Below are 21,175 nucleotides of genomic sequence, written 5' to 3'. Positions count from 1 at the left end.
AGGATGGAAGCCATCAGGTCCAGGGGATTTATCCGCCTTGAGTCCCATTATTTTACTGAGTACCATCTCCTGAGTGATTTTAATCGTATTTAGCTCCTCCCCCCCGAGAGTCCCCTGTTTGTCCAGTGTTGGGATATTCTTAGTGTCCTCTACTGTAAAGACTGAAACAAAATATTTGTTCAGCATTTTTGCCATCTCCATGTTTCCCACCATTAATTTCCCGGTCTCATCCTCTAAGGGACCTACGTTTGCCTTAGCCACCCTTTTTCTTTTTATATAACTATAGAAACTCTTGCTATCTGTTTTTATATTTTTTGCTAATTTCTTTTCATAATCTAACTTCCCTTTCTTAATCAATCCTTTAGTTACTTTTTGCTGTCTTTTGAAGAATTCCCAATCTTCTATCCTCCCACTAAGTTTGGCTACCTTATATGTCCTTGTTTTTAGTCGGATACTATCCTTGATTTCTTTACTTAGCCACGGATGGCTGTCATTTCTTTTACACCCTTTTTTCCTCAGTGGAATATATTTATTTTGAAAGTTGTAAAATAACTCCCTAAATGAACACCACTGCTCATGTACCGTCTTACCCTTTAATCTATTTTCCCAGTCCACTTTAATCAATTCCGCTCTCATACCATCATAGTCTCCTTTATTCAAGCTCAGTACGCTTGTTTGAGAATCAACCTTCTCACCCTCTAATTGGATATGGAATTCAACCATGTTGTGGTCGCTCGTTCCAAGGGGATCCTTAACTAGGACATTATTAATTAATCCTGACTCATTACACAGGACCAGGTCCAAGGTTGCCTGCCCCCTTGTAGGATCAGTTACATACTGCTCAAGAAATCCATCCCTGATGCACTCAATGAACTCGTCCTCAAGGCTGCTCTGCCCAATTTGATTTGTCCAGTTAATATGATAATTAAAATCCCCCATAATTATGGCTGTTCCCTTATTACATGCCCCGACTATCTCCTGATTAATACTTCTTCCAGCAGAGTTGCAACTATTAGGAGGCCTATATACTACGCCCACTAATGTTTTTTTTCCCTTATTAGGGTGGTGAAGAAGGCATTCAGCATGCTTGGTTTCATTGGTCAGAACATTGAATGCAGGAGTTGGGATGTCTTGTTGAAGTTGTACAGGGCATTGGTGAGGCCACACTTGGAGTACTGTGTACAGTTCTGGTCACCCTATTATAGAAAGGATATTATTAAACTAGAAAGAGTGCAGAAAAGATTTACTAGGATGCTACCGGGACTTGATGGTTTGACTTACAGGGAGAGGTTAGACAGACTGGGACTTTATTCCCTGGAGAGTAGGAGGTTAAGGGGTGATCTTATAGAAGTCTATAAAATAATGAGGGGCATAGATAAGGTCGATAGTCAAAATCTTTTCCCAAAGGTAGGGGAGTCTATAACGAGGGGGCACAGATTTAAGGTGAGAGGGGAGAGATACAAAAGGATCCAGAGGGGCAATTTTTTCACTCAAAGGGTGGTGAGTGTCTGGAACGAGCTGCCAGAGGCAGTAGTAGAGGCGGGTACAATTTTGTCTTTTAAAAAGCATTTGGACAGTTACATGGGGAAGATGGGTATCGAGGGATATGGGCCAAGTGCAGGCAATTGGGACTAGCTTAGTGGTATAAACTGGGCGACATGGACATGTTGGGCCGAAGGGCCTGTTTCCATGTTGTAACTTCTATGATTCTATGATTCTATGATCTCCACCCAAACTGTTTCATTATCTTGATGCTTTGTCCCAATATCATTTCTCTGTATTACAGTGATTCCTTCCTTTATTAACATAGCCACCCCACCTCCCCTTCCTTCCTGCCTGTCCTTCCTAATTGTTAAATACCCTGGCATATTTAATTCCCAGTCGTTGTCACCCTGCAGCCATGTTTCTGTAATGGCCACAAGATCATACCCATACGTAGTTATTTGTGCCGTTAACTCGTCCATTTTATTACGAATGCTACGTGCATTCAGATAAAGAACTTTCAAATCTGTTTTGTGACGCTTAGTTCCTGCTTTTTCCTTTTTTAACACTTTACCTATTACTCCATACCTTCTGTCCCTTCCTGTTACGCTTTCCTCTCTCTCCCTGCTCAGGTTCCCAACCCCCTGCCACTTTAGTTTAAACCCTCCCCAACAGCACTAGCAAACACTCCTCCTAGGACAGCGGTCCCGGCCCTGCCCAGGTGCAGACCGTCCGGTTTGTACTGGTCCCACCTCCCCCAGAACCGTTTCCAGTGTCCCAGGAATTTGAATCCCTCCCCCTTGCACCATTCCTCTAGCCACGTATTCATTTGAAATATCCTCCTATTTCTACTCTGACTAGCACGTGGCACTGGCAGCAATCCTGAGATTACTACCTTTGAGGTCCTATTTTTTAATTTACCTCCTAACTCCCTATATTCTGCTTTTAGGACCTCATCCCCTTTTTTACCTATATCGTTGGTGCCTATGTGCACCACGACAGCTGGCTGTTCGCCCTCCCCCTCCAAAATGTTCTGTAGCCGCTCCGAGACATCCTTGATCCTTGCACCAGGGAGGCAACACACCATCCTGGAGTCTCGGTTGCGGCCGCAGAAACGCCTGTCTATTCCCCTTACAATTGAGTCCCCTATCACTATAGCTCTGCCACTCTTTTTCCTCCCAGCCTGTGCAGCAGAGCTACCCGTGGTGCCAGGAAGTTGGCTGCTGCTGCCTTCCCCTGATAAGTCATCCCCCCCAACAGCATCCAAAGTGGCATATCTGTTTGAGAGGGGGATGGACACAGGGGACCCCTGCACTACCTGCCTGCATCTCTTACTCTTCCTGGTGGTCACCCATTCACTTCCTGCCTGTATACCCTTTACCTGCGGTGTGACCAACTCGCTAAACGTGCTATCCACGAGTTTCTCTGCATCGCGGATGCTCCACAGTGAGTCCACCCGCAGCTCCAGCTCCGAGATACGATCGGTCAGTAGCTGCAGGTGGACACACTTCCCGCACACATGGTCGGCAGGGACACTGGTAGTGTCCATGACTTCCCACATCTTGCAGGAGGAGCATATCACGGGAGAGCTTTCACCAGACGGACTTCAGCGGTTGAAGAAGGCGGCTCACCACCACCTTCTCTAGGGCAATTAGGGATGGGCAATAAATGCGAATAAAAAAAAAATAAGGCAAGTCCCATCATTTATGCGGTACAACTGATGAAACGGGTAAAATGGTTCCACATTAACCAGTGTCTGCTCTATGACCCCGAAGAGAGGAGAACAAAACAAACTAAAGCTCAGGGAATGATAGTGAGTTTGATCAGTGCACGCCTTCTTCGCATGTTGTGGGATGATGAGGATTACTCAGGAGGAGGGGCGTTGAGAAGGAGTAAACTGAAACCTCAGCCCAGGGTGCCCTGGAGGCCTCCTCCTATGCCACCCCTGGGCCCCAAGCATCCCAAACCTCGAGGGAAAGAAAAAGGATCATGGTGATTAACCCGTGCTATGTAAATATGTGAATAACTTTAGTCAAACCTGTGAAGGGAAGACCCCTCGCAGAGCAGTTTTATTTTTCTTTTGTCGAAGCGAGTTGAATCAAGGACGCAACACTGGCTGAATGTGTTGGTGATCCAAATTGAAGCAGGGCAGGGGAGCCAGGGGGACATCAAGATGTTTCTTGTTTATGGCTGTATGGGAGGAATTGGTCCCTCTGTAACTAAGGGGGGGACGACACGAGGTAACAATGGTAAGAATACATACTCCCACGATGCGAATTGGCCATGCTGGCTATGGTCAAATTCCACCAAGTACTCAGGACAAACTGGGTACAAAATAAGGGAAGTATTGGTGTCCTGTCCAAAAGTGAATATCACAAAGGTACAGGTGAAGGAGAGTAGACGGGTTTGCCTAGAATGCCAAGGGAGCACCAAGAATGCCAAGGGATGGTGGTGGTGGTTATGAAAGACAGACGAAAAGAAAAGTGATGCATCCACGGATTGGGAAAAACTGGGCAATAACTCAAACAGATGGACTGTGGGAACTAAGGAAGGGGTAAAATTGTGTTGGGACAAGTGGCGGAAGAGGGAGGAGCAAGGAGTTTATGTGTGTGTGGTCGGGTCGAGGCATAAATGTCAAGAAGGGTTCACCATTGCTTTTCAACGACAACGGCAAGACTCGAGGTCAGGAATGAATTGGACCCAGAATTTCGACTCTTGTGTGTGGTTTTCGATCCTCCAGGGATAGTCAATGCTACCGAACTGGTTGCGCACGAAATAAAGTCCCCACCAAAAACCCCAAAGACTCGGGATATAGAGGTTAAGTGACCTATAACGATACCCGGACCTAGAAATGGGATGATGTTGATTCCAACAAGGAAAGGGTGTATCACGATGTACATTACGAGATAGCCTCGGTCATTCTCAATTTAACAAAGTTACAGTTGCCCAGGTGGTGCCCACCAAAAACGCAAAGGTTGTAGGAGAAATTGCTAAAGGAGATGTTCCAGCAATTTTATGAGAATGACTATGGGGTCGAGAGTCGGGAAGATTTATATAAACCGGTAAAAATCAGTCAGCCAGGTATGGGGAGACGAGAAAGGGGATTGATCAATAACGTGGCCAAGGTATTTAATACAGGGACATCACTGGTCAATAATATGGATAATGTTCAGCTGCAAATGCAGGTGAATACCCTAAAGGACCAGCTAAAGGAAATACTGGGGGAGGGTAATAATATTGAGGGACAAGTGTTGCAGGAAGTCCAAGTGATGACAATTCACTTGAAGGAAATAATAATTGAGTTGGAAACTCACGCCCAGACAATAAATAAATTAATAAAAGGAGGTCTGAAATCCGTCAGACCAGGCCGCCCGAAATGACGTGTGTATCATGTACTGGTTGTTAAACGAGGGGCGCAGTAATCTGGAGGATTTAAAACAAGGCCGCGTACCGTCATGGATTGGCAACAGATACCTAAGAGCTATAAGTGCATATAACAACCGCATGAATCCATGTCAGTTACGGTCGGCCTCCAAAGTATACCCAGTCCCGGTCAACTGTGGCCATAACAAACAAACGGTAATGGGAATTGTCCTTAGGATGCCGGTGATGGATCAGTCACAACGGCCCGTGCCGGTATACCAGGTAGAGAATGTTGGTGTTATTCGGAATGAGGTACATGGAAGGCATCATAAGACCTCTCTGTGTGTGGTTAAAATGGGAAACTCAATTACCGGCAACAATCTGGAGGGATGTCAGAGAGGGGGTACACATGTGGTGTTGTGCCCATACCACCTGAATCTTTTCGATCGGCCAGTAACTGGGTTCGAATTTGGGGGTGGAGAGCCTATCAGCTGTACTATGGAAGTAATGGCTCAGGGCCATGTCCCACCCCAGGTTGCGTATAAGGGTAATGGAACTTACTGTGTCGCCACTAGTGAAAGCAGAAACAAAGATACCTGGTGCCCAGTTCAAGATTCTACCTGGGTAGCACAGGAAAGGATAATCCCTATCTCGGATCACACCCCAATCAATATCACAATTAACGGTACTTTGCCGAACCTCCAGGAATCATAGAATCATAGAAGTTTACAACATGGAAACAGGCCCTTCGGCCCAACATGTCTATGTCGCCCAGTTTATACCACTAAGCTAGTCCCAATTGCCTGCACTTGGCCCATATCCCTCTATACCCATCTTACCCATGTAACTGTCCAAATGCTTTTTAAAAGACAAAATTTTACCCGCCTCTACTACTGCCTCTGGCAGCTCGTTCCAGACACTCACCACCCTTTGAGTGAAAAAATTGCCCCTCTGGACCCTTTTGTATCTCTCCCCTCTCACCTTAAATCTATGCCCCCTCGTTATAGATTCCCCTACCTTTGGGAAAAGATTTTGACTATCTACCTTATCTATGCCCCTCATTATTTTATAGACTTCTATAAGGTCACCCCTAAACCTCCTACTCTCCAGGGAAAAAAGTCTCAGTCTATCCAACCTCACCCTATAAGTCAAACCATCAAATCCCGGTAGCATCCTAGTAAATATTTTCTGCGCTCTTTCTAGTTTAATAATATCCTTTCTATAATAGGGTGACCAGAACTGTACACAGTATTCCAAGTGTGGCCTAACTAATGTCTTGTACAACTTCAACAAGACATGCTAACTCCTGTATTCAATGTTCTGACCAATGAAACCAAGCATGCTGAATGCCTTCTTCACCACCCTATCCACCTGTGACTCCACTTTCAAGGAGCTATGAACCTGTACTCCCAGATCTCTTTGTTCTATAACTCTCCCCAACGCCCTACCATTAACGGAGTAGGTCCTGGCCCGATTCGATCTACCAAAATGCATCACCTCACATTTATCTAAATTAAACTCCATCTGCCATTCATCGGCCCACTGGCCCAATTTATCAAGAACCCGTTGCAATCCTAGATAACCTTCTTCACTGTCCACAATGCCACCAATCTTGGTGTCATCTGCAAACTTACTAACCATGCCTCCTAAATTCTCATCCAAATCATTAATATAAATAATAAATAACAGCGGATCCAGCACCGATCCCTGAGGCACACCACTGGACACAGGCCTCCAGTCTGAAAAACAACCCTCTACAACCACCCTCTGTCTTCTGTCGTCAAGCCAATTTTGTATCCAATTGGCTACCTCACCTTGGATCCCGTGAGATTTAACCTTATGTAACAACCTACCATGCAGTACCTTGTCAAAGGCTTTGCTAAAATCCATGTAGACCACGTCTACTGCACAGCCCTCATCTATCTTCTTGGTTACCCCTTCAAAAAACTCAATCAAATTCGTGAGACATGATTTTCCACTCACAAAACCATGCTGACTGTTCCTAAACAGTCCCTGCCTCTCCAAATGCCCATAGATCCTGTCTCTCAGATTACCCTCTAACAACTTACCCACTACAGATGTCAGGCTCACTGGTCTGTAGTTCCCAGGCTTTTCCCTGCCGCCCTTCTTAAACAAAGGCACAACATTTGCTACCCTCCAATCTTCAGGCACCTCACCTGTAGCTGTCGATGATTCAAATATCTCCGCTAGGGGACCCGCAATTTCCTCCCTAACCTCCCATAACGTCCTGGGATACATTTCATCAGGTCCCGGAGATTTATCTACCTTGATGCGCGTTAAGACTTCCAGCACCTCCCTCTCTGTAATATGTACACTCCTCAAGACATCACTATTTATTTCCCCAAGTACCCTAACATCCATGCCTTTCTCAACCGTAAATACCGATGTGAAATATTCATTTAGGATCTCACCCATCTCTTGTGGTTCCGCACATAGATGACCTTGTTGATCCTTAAGAGGCCCTACTCTCTCCCTAGTTACTCTTTTGCCCTTTATGTATTTGTAGAAGCTCTTTGGATTCTCCTTTGCCTTATCTGCCAAAGCAATCTCATGTCCCCTTTTTGCCCTCCTGATTTCTCTCTTAACTCTACTCCGGCAATCTCTATACTCTTCAAGGGATCCACTTGATCCCAGCTGCCTATGCATGTCATATGCCTCCTTCTTCTTTTTGACTCGGGCCACAATCTCCCGAGTCATCCAAGGTTCCCTACTTCTACATATCACGTTTTGGATATAGATATCCCGACATTACCAGAGCACTTGACTGAACTGGTAAAGGACGTAGAACTTTCACAAAAACATTACTTTACGCTCCAGCAACAGAATAATAAAGTGAGGGATGAAATTGAAGAAATAGTTACCCCTCCTTGGTGGGATATTGGGTCCAATATTGTGGTCACGTCTTGGATTCGAATCGCATCGCATGTATTAGTGATTGTGCAATTGATTATTGTGTTGTATTTATTGATACTGCTCTGTAAACTAAAAGGAATGACTAAGAAGGAAAAATGTGTAAGATTGTTAAAAGGGGATTTGGGATGATTAGACCAAATGTATTGGTGTGATTAAAAAATCTAAGATTTGGTTGAAACCGGCAATGCACCTGAGAGTGGAGGAGAAGCATCAAAAGTAATATTTCTAGTGTATACGAGATATTAAAGGAGGGAATGTAAAACTACAAATATGGAAAATACTGTAAAAACACTGTAAAACTGCAAGACATGGAACAGGCTGTGAGTTATAAAACAGTTAACCCCAGGTACCAGTCAAAGAGACTCCAGTCCATGATCAGTGTCGGAGACTCATTTACATCAAACAATGATCCCCTGGCGAAGGCACTTCAACATCGAGAAAATGTATAATCAAACTGAGCCTCTGAGCCATGCTCAGTCTCAGACAAAAACGGAAGGCCTTTCACATCTAAACAATGCTGTGAGCCAAGGGTCCATTACAGTGAGGAATCACCGAGATGCCCAGATGAAGAAGTGTGAATGTTAAGCAAACAAACAGATTGATAGCTGAAACCACAGATGAGGCCCAGGGGGGGCTTGCATGACTGCAACACTATCAGCCATATGGGTGTTGTAAGTTCCAGGCAAACCACTAAGGGGTTTGCACTGCGGAGGCTGCAATCAAGGGAAGAAGGATGGAAACCGGTCATTTCCAGGTCCAGGCCTATGATCAGCATCGGTAACGACTAGCCGCATGGGTGATTGTAAGTTTCAATCAAATCATACTGGGGTTTTGTTGGTCTAATAAACTAACAAGTTTGGGTTGAGCCAAAGCCTGTTTTGTTCTTGTAATTCCAAGGTCCAAGACTCGGTGTAAGGTGGAAGGGAACGGAACACCTTACATTACATAGTTACATAGTCCAGGCACAATGTTAAGGAATATACTGCCTTTTCAGACATAGTGATAACCTTGTATGATTTTCTCCCAATGTTCTCATTTATAGAATCATAGAATGGTTACAGCAAGGAAGGAGGCCATTCGTCCCATCGAGTCCGTGCCAGCTCTCTGCATGAGTAATCCAGTTAGTCCCACTACCTCACCCTTTCCCCGTAGCCCTGCAAATATTTTTCCATCAAGTACTTATCCAATTCCCTTTTGAAAGCCATGACTGAATCTGCCTCCACCACCCCCTCTGGCAGTGCATTCCAGATCCTAACCACTCGCTGTGTAAAGAAGTTTTTCCTCATGTTGCCTTTGATTCTTTTGCCAATCACCTTAAATCTATGTCCTCTGGTTCTTTACCCATCCGCTAATAGGAACAGTTTCTCTCTATCTACTCTGGCTAGATTTTGAATACCTCTATCAAATCTCCTCTCAACTGCTCCAAGGAGAACAACCCCAGCCTCTCCAGTCTATCCACGTAACTGAAGTCCCTCATCCCTGGAACCATTCTGGTAAATCTCTTCTGTTCCCGCTCTAAGGCCTTCACATCCTTCCGAAAGTGCGGTGCCCAGAACTGGACACAATACTACAGTTGTGGCCAAACCAGTGTTTTATAAATGTTCATCGTGACTTTGCTTTTGCACTCTATGCCTGTATTTATATAGCCCAAAATCCTGTATGCTGCAGCTTTGAACCTGCCCTGCCACCTTCAAAGATTTGTGCACATATACCCCCAGATCTCTCTGTTCCTGCACCACTTTTAGAATTGTACCCTTTAGTTTATATTGCCTCTCCTCGTTCTTCCTACCAAAATGTAGCACTTCGCACTTTTCTACATTAAATTTTATCTGCCACGTGTCCGCCCATTCCACCAGCCTGTCTATGTCCTCTTGAAGTCTATCACTATCTTCCTCACTGTTCACTACACTTCCAAGTTTTGTGTCATCTGCAAATTTTGAAATTGTGCCCTCTACACCTGGGGAACACCACTGTATACCTCCCTCCAGTCTGAAAAACAACCGTTCACTGCTACTCTCTGTTTCCTGTCACTTTCTCCATTAAAATGAACAGGTACAATATCGAGGGCTGCACTCGTGTGATTTTCCAATGTGTGCTCCTAGTGGGTGAGGCTTCATGCCAGGAGAGCACAAACATAAAATTTACACTGTAATTTTTTTTTAAAAAGGCGCAATGTTATATTATTGGTACACCCCGCACAGATGCTGTAATGGGCTTAATGGGAGTCAAGGCCAGCGTATTGCCTAAAACTTATTGGTGTTGCTGATGCCCTCAATCATCAGTTTACCATTTGGCGCTCTCATACAGAGCTTTGCGTAACAGGACTGCATATCGGGGATTCAAGCTGACCTCTTTGTCCAAATAACTGTTAAATAACTGTTAGCTAACATGGCAGTACAGCTGGGGCCCATCACATGCACATCCTGTGCCATGTGGGAAATCCAGAACACTTCGTATGTCCTGGAAAACCACATGTGCAGGAAGTGCCGCCAACTGCTCGAGCTCGAGCTCAGAGTGAAGGTATTGACACCTCGGGGAATGCAGTCAGGAGCAAATCCACAGCACTGCGGGAGACTCGGCTGCACAGGGAGGCAAAAGAAATGCAGTTGTTATAGGGGATTCGATAGTCAGGAGGATAGACAGGTGTTTCTGCAACCGCCGACATAAGTCCCGCATGGTGTGTGGCCTCCCTGGTGCCAGGGTAAAGGACATCACTGAGAGGGTGCAGAATATTTTGAGGGGGGGAAGGGAACCAATGACATAAGAAGGAAAAGGGCCGAGGCCCTGCAGTCAAGAGTTTCAGGAGCTAGGGAGGAAGTTAAAAAGCAGGACCTCACAGGTAGTAATCTCTGGATTACTCCCAGTGCCATGCACTCGTGAGTATAGGAATAGTAGGATAAGACAGGTTAATGTGTGGCTGGACCAATGGTGCAAGAGGGATGAGACAGGGGCAAATGCAAGACATTCTAAGATGAGTTTGGAGTGCATGTGCATAAATGCACATAGCGTGGTAAATAAGGTTGGTGAGTTGCAGGCTCAAATCGCCACGTGGGACTGATATAGTGGCCTAGCTCAAAGAAGGGGAAAATTGGGTACTTAATATTCCTGACTACAAGGTATTTAGGAAAGATAGGGATGAAGAGAAAGGAGGGGTGGGTATATTGATCAAAGAAACTATTATAGTACTGGAAAGGGTTGATGTAGTTGAGGGATCAAAGATAGAATCTATTTGGTTAGAATTAAGGAACAATAGAGGAGCAATTACACTACTGGATGTATAACTCTAGGCCATCAAATAGTGGGAAGGAGATAGAGGAAAACATTTGCAAGCAAATTACAGAAAGATGCAAGACCTATAGAGTAGTGATAATGGGGGAGTTCAATTATCCCAATATAGACTGGGACAGTAATAGTGTAAAGGGAAAAGGGAGGGAGGAATTCCTAAAATGTGGAACAGTGTATTTTCAGCCCAACCAGGAAAGAAACAGTGCTGGATCTAGTTCTGGGGAATGAAATAGGGCAGGTGGAGCAGGGGGAGAATTTGGGGTTTAGAATAGTTATGGAAAAGGACAAGGAACAATCAAATGTGAAAATGCTTAATTGGAGGAGAGCAAATTGGAGTCAAAAATTGGTAGGCAAAACGGTAATAGAACAATGGGAGGCCTTCAAGGAGGAGTTGGTTTGAGTACAGAGTAGACACATCCCTATGAGGGGGAAAGGAAGGGCACCCAAAGCTAGAGCTCCCTGGATGACTAAACATATAGACATTAAAATGAAAAAGAAAAAGGAGGCTTATGACGAATGTAAGGTTCATAATACAATAGAGAACCAGGCTGAATACAGAAAGTACAGAGGAGATCTAAAAAAGGGAATAAGAGGGGCAAAGAGAGAGTATGTGAATAGATTAGTGATTAACATAAATGGTTAGCAAAAGAACCAAAGGCGACATGAGGAAAAGCTTTTTACACAGCGAGTGGTTATGATCTGGAATGCGCTGCCTGAAAGGATGGTGGAAGTGGATTCAATCGTGGCTTTCAAAAGGGAATTGGATAAGTACTCGATGGAAAAATATTTGCAGGGCTACGGGGAAAAGGCGAGGGAGTGGGACTAGCTGGATTGCTTTTTCAGAGAGTCGGCACGGACTCAATAGGCCGAATAGTCTCCTTCTGTGCTGTAACCATTGTATGATTCTATGATTGTAATTGGATAGGTGGAAGGGCAGGCTTTCAAAGAGCCAGCAGGCTCCTCCTGTGCTGTACCTACTATGGTATGGTACTATGATAATGAGGAGGCCAATTCGCAATGTCAGTTTATGTCTTTTATAAACATAAATAGTAAAAGGGTGTTCAAAGGAATTGTGGGACCGAATTGGGACAAAAAAGGAGACCTTCTTGTGGAGGCAGAGGGCATGGCTAAGGTGCTAAATGGATAAATGGTGCTAGAGAAGAGGATGCTGTCATAGCAGTAAAGGAGGATGTAGTAGCGATATTGGATAGGATAAAAATAGATAAAGAGGAGGTACCTAAATGAATGGCAGTACTGAAAATAGAAAAGTAAGGGTGGAAATTGCAGAGGTTCTGGCCACAATCTTCCAATTCTCCCTCGATATGGGAATGGTGCCGGAAGACTGGAGGATTGCAAATGTTACACCCCTATTCAAAAAAGGGGAGAGGGATAAACCTGTCAAATTACAGGCCAGTCAGTCTAACTTTTAGAAACAATAATCCGGGACAAAATAAATTTGCACTAGGAAAAGTATGGGCTATTAAATGAAAGTCAGCATGGATTTGTTAAAGGAAAATCATGTTTGACTAACTTGATTGAGTTCTTTGATAAAGTAATGGAGAGGGTGATGAGAGTTGTGCGATTGATGTTGTGTACATGGACATGGTAAAGTACCACGTAATAGACTTATTAGCAAAATTAAAGCCCATGAGATTACAGGGACAGAGGCATCATGGATACAAAACTGGCTAGGGAACAGAAAGCACAGAGTAAAGGTGAATGGTTGTTTTTCAGACTGGAGAGAAATATACAGTGGTGTTCACCAGGGATCAGTATTAAGACCACTGCTTTTTTTGATATATATTAATGATCTGGACTTGGGCATAGAGGATATAATTTCAAAGTTTGCAGATGACAGAAAACTCAGAAATGTAGTAAACAATGAGGAAGATAGTAACAAACTTCAGGAGGACATAGACAGACTGGTGGAATGGGTGGACACGTGGTAGATGAAATTTAACTCAGAAGTGCGAAGTGATACATTTTGGTAGGAAGAACAAGGAAAGGCAATTTAAACTAAAGGGTACAATTCTAAAGGGGGTGCAGAGAGACCAGTGGATTTATGTACACAAATTGCTGAAGGTGGCAGGGCAGGTTGAGAAAGTGGTCAAAAAAGGGATCCTGGCCTTTATAAATAGAGGCATAGAGTACAAAAGCAAGGAAGTTATGATGAATCTCTATAAGGTTATAAGGACTTCAGTTATGTGGATAGACTGGAGAAGCTGGGGTTGTTCTCCTTAGAGCAGAGCAGGTTGAGAGGAGATTTGATAGAGGTATTCAAATTCATGAGGAGTCTAGACAGAGTGCATAGGGAGAAACTGTTCCCATTGGCAGAAGGGTCGAGAACCAGACGTCACAGATTTAAGGTGATTGGCAAAAGAACCAAAGGCGACATGAGGAAAAGCTTTTTACACAGCGAGTGGTTATGATCTGGAATGTGCTGCCTGAAAGGATGGTGGAGGTGGATTCAATCGTGGCTTTCAAAAGGGAATTGGATAAGTCCTCGATGGAAAAATATTTGCAGGGCTACGGGGAAAAGTCGAGGGAGTGGGACTAGCTGGATTGCTTTTGCAGAGAGTCGGCACGGACTCAATAGGCCGAATAGTCTCCTTCTGTGCTGTAACCATTGTATGATTCTATGATTGTAATTGGATAGGTGGCAGGGCAGGCTTTCAAAGAGCCAGCAGGCACCATGGGCCAATTGGCCTCCTCCTGTGCTGTACCTACTATGGTATGATACTATGATAATGAGGAGGCCAATTCGCAATGTCAGTTTATGCCCGGGTGGCAAGTTAAAAATCCAACCCCATATGTCTTAGGTGAACCAGTGATCGCCTCTCACCCACAGGTCTTTTGGTGTGATCGCTTGACCTTTGGTTAATATTTATATTTTGTGTGTACAAAAATCGCTTTTCCTTCAAGGTCAAGAACAGAGGAAGCTTTCCCTCTGTTCACTACATTCAACACCATGTGAGCTCAAGTGACAGTACATTTTATGAATTAATTCTCCTGGTGCAGAGTTTCATACAACATTAGCACAAATCAGGAATTCAGGCACACTGACCTCCATGTCTGGTTCACAACTCGCACAGTTTTCCCTCAGTTGAAATTAATAATCAGAGAATTGGGTGAGGCATGGATCAGACATGCTGACCTCCACTCCTCACATGCACCTTCCATCATACAAAGCTCTGTACTGGGAGCAGTAAATTGTAAAATTCACTTTGTGGTTAATGTGGATTCACAGTTTAGAGTTGAATTTCAATGGGGGTTGTTCCGATCATCTGCCTTAACTTTGGTTAACGCCGTTGCTCCGGGGATCCCGCAGATCTTCCGCCGAAGTTATGGCAGACAATCAGGAGAACTTCCGTGGAAACTCAACGCCTATAACTGTAGTGTTGGTGCAAAGTGGTTTCGTTTACACCTATGTTGCAGTCACAAAGTAAATACAGCCTGAATCTGGAGTCAGAGTCTGAGCTGACATTGGCAAAGATAACAGGGAGTCTCTCTTGGGTTCGCCTCGGACCAGTTCGAGTCTTGGCACCTGAATCACTCCCCACAAGTTTAGCGTTGATGTGAAATTGTTTCAGCATCACACCAGCACTAAACTTGTGCTGTGAATACACCATTAACTGAAAATCTTAATACAAAGGAAATCATTCAATAAATCTCCCATTAGTCCAATAGTCAGTTCAGATTTGATCTAAGTGTTAATAAAAACTATGAAGAAATATTGGACTATGATTCTAGCACTGCAGTGTTGTGTAATCTACTGTAAGTAACAGAAGTATTTATTTACAAAAACAATGGCTCTAGAGATCTTGTATCTGCTCCATATTGATCTATATCTGCTCAGATCTGTATCTGCTCCATATTGATCCGTATCTGCTCAGATCCAAGTCTGCTCCATATTGATTCATATCTGCTCAGATCCGTATCTGCTCCATTTTGTTCTGTGTCTGCTTAGATCTGTATCAGATCCGTATCCGTTCCATATTGATCTGTATCTGCTCCATATTGGGTATGTGGTGAGTCTGGAACAAGGAGTTACTCGCACAACGTCTGTTGGCGCACCCAACAAACAAATAAAAAGAACTAATGATTTCTTCAGAATATAAAATTACTACATCAATAATAAGCTTTCGGAGATTATCCCCTTCCTCACTCACCTGACGAAGGAGATAATCTCCGAAAGCTTGTGATTTTAAAATAAAACTGTTGGACTATAACCTGGTGTTGTAAGATTCCTTACATTTGTCCACCCCAGTCCATTACCGGCATCTCCACATCATACATCAATAATGTTTTGATAGCTTTAAAAATATTCACGTTTTGTTTTATATCGGTGGGGTTGCTACCTTAATCCATCTGTAACGTGGAGTCACTGAACTGTTGACAAAACACAAAATGTTCAGATCTTCTTCAAGAAACACCTCGTATGGACCCTCAGGAGTAAATTCAATGTTGTCCAGATCTGTTGAAGACAATGGGTAAGGCCACCCGTTAAAGGAATGCAGCTTATATATGTGCAGGAGACACAAGCAGTGTAATAACTCTCAGAAAAATAGGAATAAGTGGGGTAGATATTTGTCCTCATTGCCTGAGCATAGCACAGAGAGGAAAACTGGGTGGGAGAATTACACACCCAAAACCTGGCCTGCCTGATTTCCCTCCCATTAACTTAATTCCGTTACTGGAGTGCAATCCTCCCTGCTCGATTCTCCTCTCTGTGTCACACCTGGCACTAAAATCGACCCCAGTGAGGTATAGGACTTTCCCATGAATTGCTGCTCCGAATTTATCATCCTTCTACTTTATCATCCTGCCAGGAGGCTCCTGCTGCCACAGACAACAGCCCAATGAGGAAAATAAACCGGCAGCAACAATGCAAAAGTATTTCATGCAAAGTTTCACAAATCATTACAATTTAAAAAACATAGAAACATAGAAAATAGAAGCAAGAGTAGGCCATTCGGCCCTTCAGGCCTGCTCCGCCATTCAAAATGATCATGGCTAATTGTCTAACTCAGTACCCTGTTCCTGCTTTTTCCCCATATCCCTTGATCCCTTTAGCCTTAAGAAATATATCTATCTCCTTCTTGAATACATCTAATGACTTGGCCTCCACTGCCTTCTGTGGTAGAGAATTCCACAGGTTCACCACCCTCTGAGTGAAGAAATTTCTCCTCATCTCGGTTCTAAATGGCATACCCCGTATCCTGAGACTGTGACCCCTGGTTCTGGACTCCCCAGCCATCAAGAACATCCTCCCTGCATCTAGTCTGTCTAGTCCTGTTAGAATTTTATATGTTTCGATGAGATCACCTCTCATTCTTCTAAACTCTAGTGAATATAGGCCTAGTCAACCCAATTTCTCCTCATACGTCTGTCCTGCCATCCCAGGAATCAGTCTGGTAAATCTTCATTGCACTCCCTCCATGGCAAGGACATCCTTCCTCAGATAAGGAGACCAAAACTGCACACAGTACTCCAGATGTGGTCTCACCAAGGCCCTGTAAAAAATCCCATTCCTCTCTTTTTCAGCAGTAGAGTGAACACTGTAGACTTCTCCACAGGTTTGATGACATTGTTACTCCAGATACTGGTAAGATGGAATGGCACATTGACTGGGGTAGCCTTCGATGAAATAAATAACTTGTATTTATGAGGCCTGTCACAACCACAGGACATCCCAAAGCGCTTTACAGCCAATTAAGTACTTTTGAAGTGTGGTCACTGTTGTAATTTAGGGAAACCCAGCAGCCAATTTGCTCACAGCAAGTTACCACAACAGCAATGAGATAATGACCAGACAATCTGTTTTAGTGATGTTGTTGAGGAATAAATATTGGCCAGGACACCGGTAGAACACCCAGGCTCTTCTTCGAATAGTGCCATGGGATCTTCTACGTCCATCTGAGAGGGCAGCTGGGGCCTCGATTTAATTTCTCATCCAAAAGACGGCACCTCTAGCAGTACTGCACTGAAGTCTCAGCCTAGATTATGTGCTCAAGAAATAGAGGCAGACTTGAACCTACAACCTTCTAACTCAGAGGTGGGAATGCTACCACTGAGCTACGGCTGACACTTGTGACTTCTCACAAATGACTTTCCTTAAGATGTCAGCCTTAGCTCAGTAATAGCACTCTTGCTTCTGAGTCAGAGAGTAGTGGGTATGATTCCCACTCCATGGGGTAAATTTTAACTGTGAGCTGGGAAGGGAGTGGAGGGGAAGATTTCCGGCTGCAAAACCCGGAAGGTAAGTGATCAATTGCATTTCCGGGTTCCGCAGCAGGAAGGCCTATTGCAGCAGGCCACAGCCCAGGAATTGGAATGAGGGAGGGAGGGATCATGGACTGGAGAGAAGATCGGAGGTCGCTGTAGGTCGGGTGAAGAGTCGGAGGTAGGTGGGGTCCACCATGGGGGGCTCCAACATTTGGGGGGGGGCGGGGGGTCAGCTGATCGAAGGGGTCCTGTCGGCCAGGTGAGTTTGTTGGGCCTGTATGAAGCGCTCCTGCTCCTCTGGGCCCACAAGCAGTGCAATAAAGGATGGATCCTCATGGATCCAGCCTTTCCCGCCTGCTTTCGCCTGACGTGAATGGGAAGCGATGGGAAACCTGAACAGGTAAGGTTAAATTTGTTTTATTATTCTAATTCACAAAATATTAAGTACCTCAAGTATCTCATTGCCGCTCAATCTCACCTGGGTTTCACTGCCGAGTTTCCTGACCCCCCAGGATACCCGTGCAGCATCTGTTAATTCCAAATCGGGCTCCCTATTGCATTATAGGAGCCCAATTTACATATGTTAATGACCATCCCTCGTCTCCACGGCAGGATATTCGGACACCCTGCTATCAGCCGCCGTAAAAATGGAGGCAGCAACCAACAGGGTTCCTTAACCAATGAGATTTAAGGATTGGGAAATAAACAGCAAAAGGACTGAAAAGAAGGGTGAATTCCAGGGGGTGAATTCAATGTCAAATTAGGAGAGAAAGGGAAATAAAAAGAGGGAAAAAAATAATTGAATTAAGAGACAGAGAAAAAAGACAGAAAGGAAAAGTAAGAAAAAAAATTAAAATTTAAAATTTGCTATTTTTAAAATCTCCCCGAAAAATTGAAAACCCAAAGGAATGAGATGCCACATTTATAATAGTTAATTTTCAGTGTCAGAGAGATTGATTGGCAGCAATTAGCACTTATCACGTCATTAAAAGGGTACTTACGCTATTAATTACTAGTCCTAAATATCTGCGGCGGTTAATTCGTATCCATCGTGTAAAGACAGCAACTTCACGACATTCAATGCATTTCAATGGTAAGGAAGACACTGAAATGCCGTTTTCGTGAAGCTAACGGTGGAGTGGTGCATCATGGACAGCAACTTTTGGATATTCGCATCTGCCCCTTGCCTGAAGTTGCTGTACCATTTATACATAAATAACGGCAAGCGCCATTAGACTCACTGTGACTTTGACAGCAAAATCTGGTCCATTAAGAAAACTATCATTATGTTTTATTGACACTACAATGATTGACACAAGTGGATCTTTCACTGTGGAACTGCATTACTAAGGGAGATTTGTCTGTAACTATTTCACAGCAATCAATACTCACAGTTGTGCAGTGGTATCTTTCTAGACTGCATAACCACTCCACTCTTATTCCCAGGTAGTGAGAATACAGCATTGCACCAAACAAGCTTCCATTGGTCTGGTTTAATCTTTAAGGACAATCTTTTTTTCACTTCATACAAGCCGTTTGAGTCCAAGAAGACTTCCGATGTTATAACAGAACCTGAAAAACATTGGAATCCAGTTTCAGCTTTTTCCTTATGCTCCTAACAAACCAGGCATGATGTGAAGGGTAAAGAAAAAAGAAAGAACTTGCTGACACCTTGGGGGTAATTTTGATAGAATCATAGAAACATAGAACCACAGAAAAGATACAGCACAGAAGGGGGGCATTCAGCTCATCATGTCCGCGCAGGCTCGAAGAACAACCAGATTAGAATCCCACCTTCCAGCACCCGATCCGTAGCCCTGCAGCTTACAGCACTTTAGGTGCAGGTCCAGGTACTTTGTAAAAGAGTTGAGGGTCCCTGACTCGACCACCAATTCGGGCATCGAATTTCATACACCCACCACCCTCTGGGTAAAAAAGTTTTTCCTCATGTCCCCTCTTCCGCCAATCAGCTTAAATCTATATCCTCTAGTTCTTGAACTCTCCGTTCAGAGAAACAGGTACTTCCTGTCTACTCTATCCGGGCCCCTCATAATTTTGTACTCCTCAATCAAGTTACCCCTCAGCCTCCTCTGCTCCAAGGAAAACGATCCCAGCCTATACAATCTCTCCTTGTAGCGGCAATTTTCAAGCCCTGGCAACATTCTTGTAAATCTTCTCTGCACTCTCTCCAGAGCAATTACGTCCTTCCTGAAATGTGATGACCAGAACTGCACAGAATACTCCAGTTGTGGCCTTACCAGCGTTTTATACAGTTCCATCATTACATCCCTGCTTTTGTATTCTGTACCTCAGCTGATAACAGAGAGCATTCCATATATCTTCTTCACAACCTTATCTACCTGTACTGCCACCTTCAGGGACCTGTGCATATGCACTCCAAGGTCTCTGACTTCGTCTACCCCTCTCAATATATTCCCGTTTACTGCGTATTCCCTTTTACTGTTTGCCCTCCCTAAGTGCATTACCTCACACTTCTCCCGGTTGAACTCCATCCGCCCACTCCACCAACCCATTGATATCTTCTTGGAGTCTACAGCTATCCTCTTCACTATCAACTACATGGCCAATTTTTGTGTCATCTGCAAATTTGCCAATCATGGCCCCTACATTCAAGTCCAAATCATTAATATATACCACAAACAGCATGGGACCCAACACTGAGCCATGTGGCACACCACTGGAAACAGATTTCCATTCGCAAAGACATCCATTGACTTTTACCCTTTGTTTCCTGTTACTGAGCAATTTTGGATCCAATTCACCACATTTCCCTGTATCCCATGGGCTTTTACCTTTCTGACCAGTCTGCCATATAGGACCTTGTCAAATGCCTTACTAAAATCCATGTAGACAACATCCACTACACTACCCTCATCAATCCTCCTCGTCACTTCCTCAAAGAATTCAATCAGATTTGTAAGGCATGACCTTCCCTGAACAAATCCATGCCGACTATCCCTGATTAAACCATGCCTTTCCAAGTGACAGTTTATCCTATCTCTCAGTATTGATTCTAAGAGTTTGCCCACCATCGAGGTAAGACTGACCGGCCTATAATTGTTCAGTCTTTCCCTCGTACCCTTTTTAAACAATGGTACTACGTTTGCAGTCTTCCAGTCCTCCGGTACCTCCCCTGTATCTAGTGAGGATTGGATAATGATCGTCAGAGCGTCCGTTATTTCCTCCCTGGCTTCCTTCAATAGTCTAGGAAACAATCCATCCGGCCCTGGTGACTTATCAACTTTCAAGGATTCCAGTCCCTCTAGTACTTCCTCTCTCGTTATGTTTACCGTATCCAATATTTCATACCTCTCCTCTTTAACTACTACGTCCGGATCATCCTTTTCCTTTGTGAATACGGAGACAAAATATTCATTTAAAACCCTACCCACATCCTCTGCTTCTACACACAAGTTACCCTTATCATCCCAGATAGGTCCCACCTTTTCCTTAGCTATCCTTTTGTTCTTAATGTACTGATAAAACATCTTTGGGTTTTCTTTAGTCTTACTAGCTAATATTTTTTCATGCCCTCTCTTTGCTTTCCTTATTTCCTTTTTTATGTCATCCCTGTACTTTCTTATACTCCTCTAGGTTTTCTGCAGTATTTAGTTTTCCGTGACAGTTATAAGCTTTCTTTTTCTGCTTTATCTTGCCCCGTATACTTCTAGACAACCGGGGGCTCTAGCTTTGGCAGTGCCACCCTTTTTCTTTGAGGGGACGTGTCTGCATTGTACCTGTAGAATTTTACTTTTTAGTGCCTCCCACTGGTTTGCCACTGATTTCTCCTCAAGTAGTTGTGTCCAGTCCACTTCTGCCAAATCACCTCTTAGTCCTGTAAAATTTGCCTTCCCCAATTTAAAAC

The 21,175-nt window shown here is 44.0% G+C and overlaps 1 protein-coding gene across 1 annotated transcript in view; it reads right to left on the bottom strand.

Moving 5' to 3' along the window:
- LOC137323068 (T-cell surface protein tactile-like) overlaps positions 1–21,175 on the bottom strand; it is a 166,899-nt gene that overhangs the window by 61,712 nt on the left and 84,012 nt on the right. Inside the window, exons 7-8 of the mRNA XM_067986469.1 lie at positions 18,682–18,861; positions 15,423–15,538 (exon numbers count right to left, since the gene is read on the bottom strand). Coding sequence (XP_067842570.1) covers positions 15,423–15,538; positions 18,682–18,861 — 296 coding nt within the window. The remainder of the gene's footprint in view (positions 1–15,422; positions 15,539–18,681; positions 18,862–21,175) is intronic.

The sequence above is a fragment of the Heptranchias perlo genome, chromosome 6, assembly GCF_035084215.1.
Source record: "Heptranchias perlo isolate sHepPer1 chromosome 6, sHepPer1.hap1, whole genome shotgun sequence".
Classification (NCBI taxonomy): Eukaryota; Metazoa; Chordata; class Chondrichthyes; order Hexanchiformes; family Hexanchidae; genus Heptranchias; species Heptranchias perlo.
This window is presented reverse-complemented; position numbering and strand designations above follow the sequence as displayed.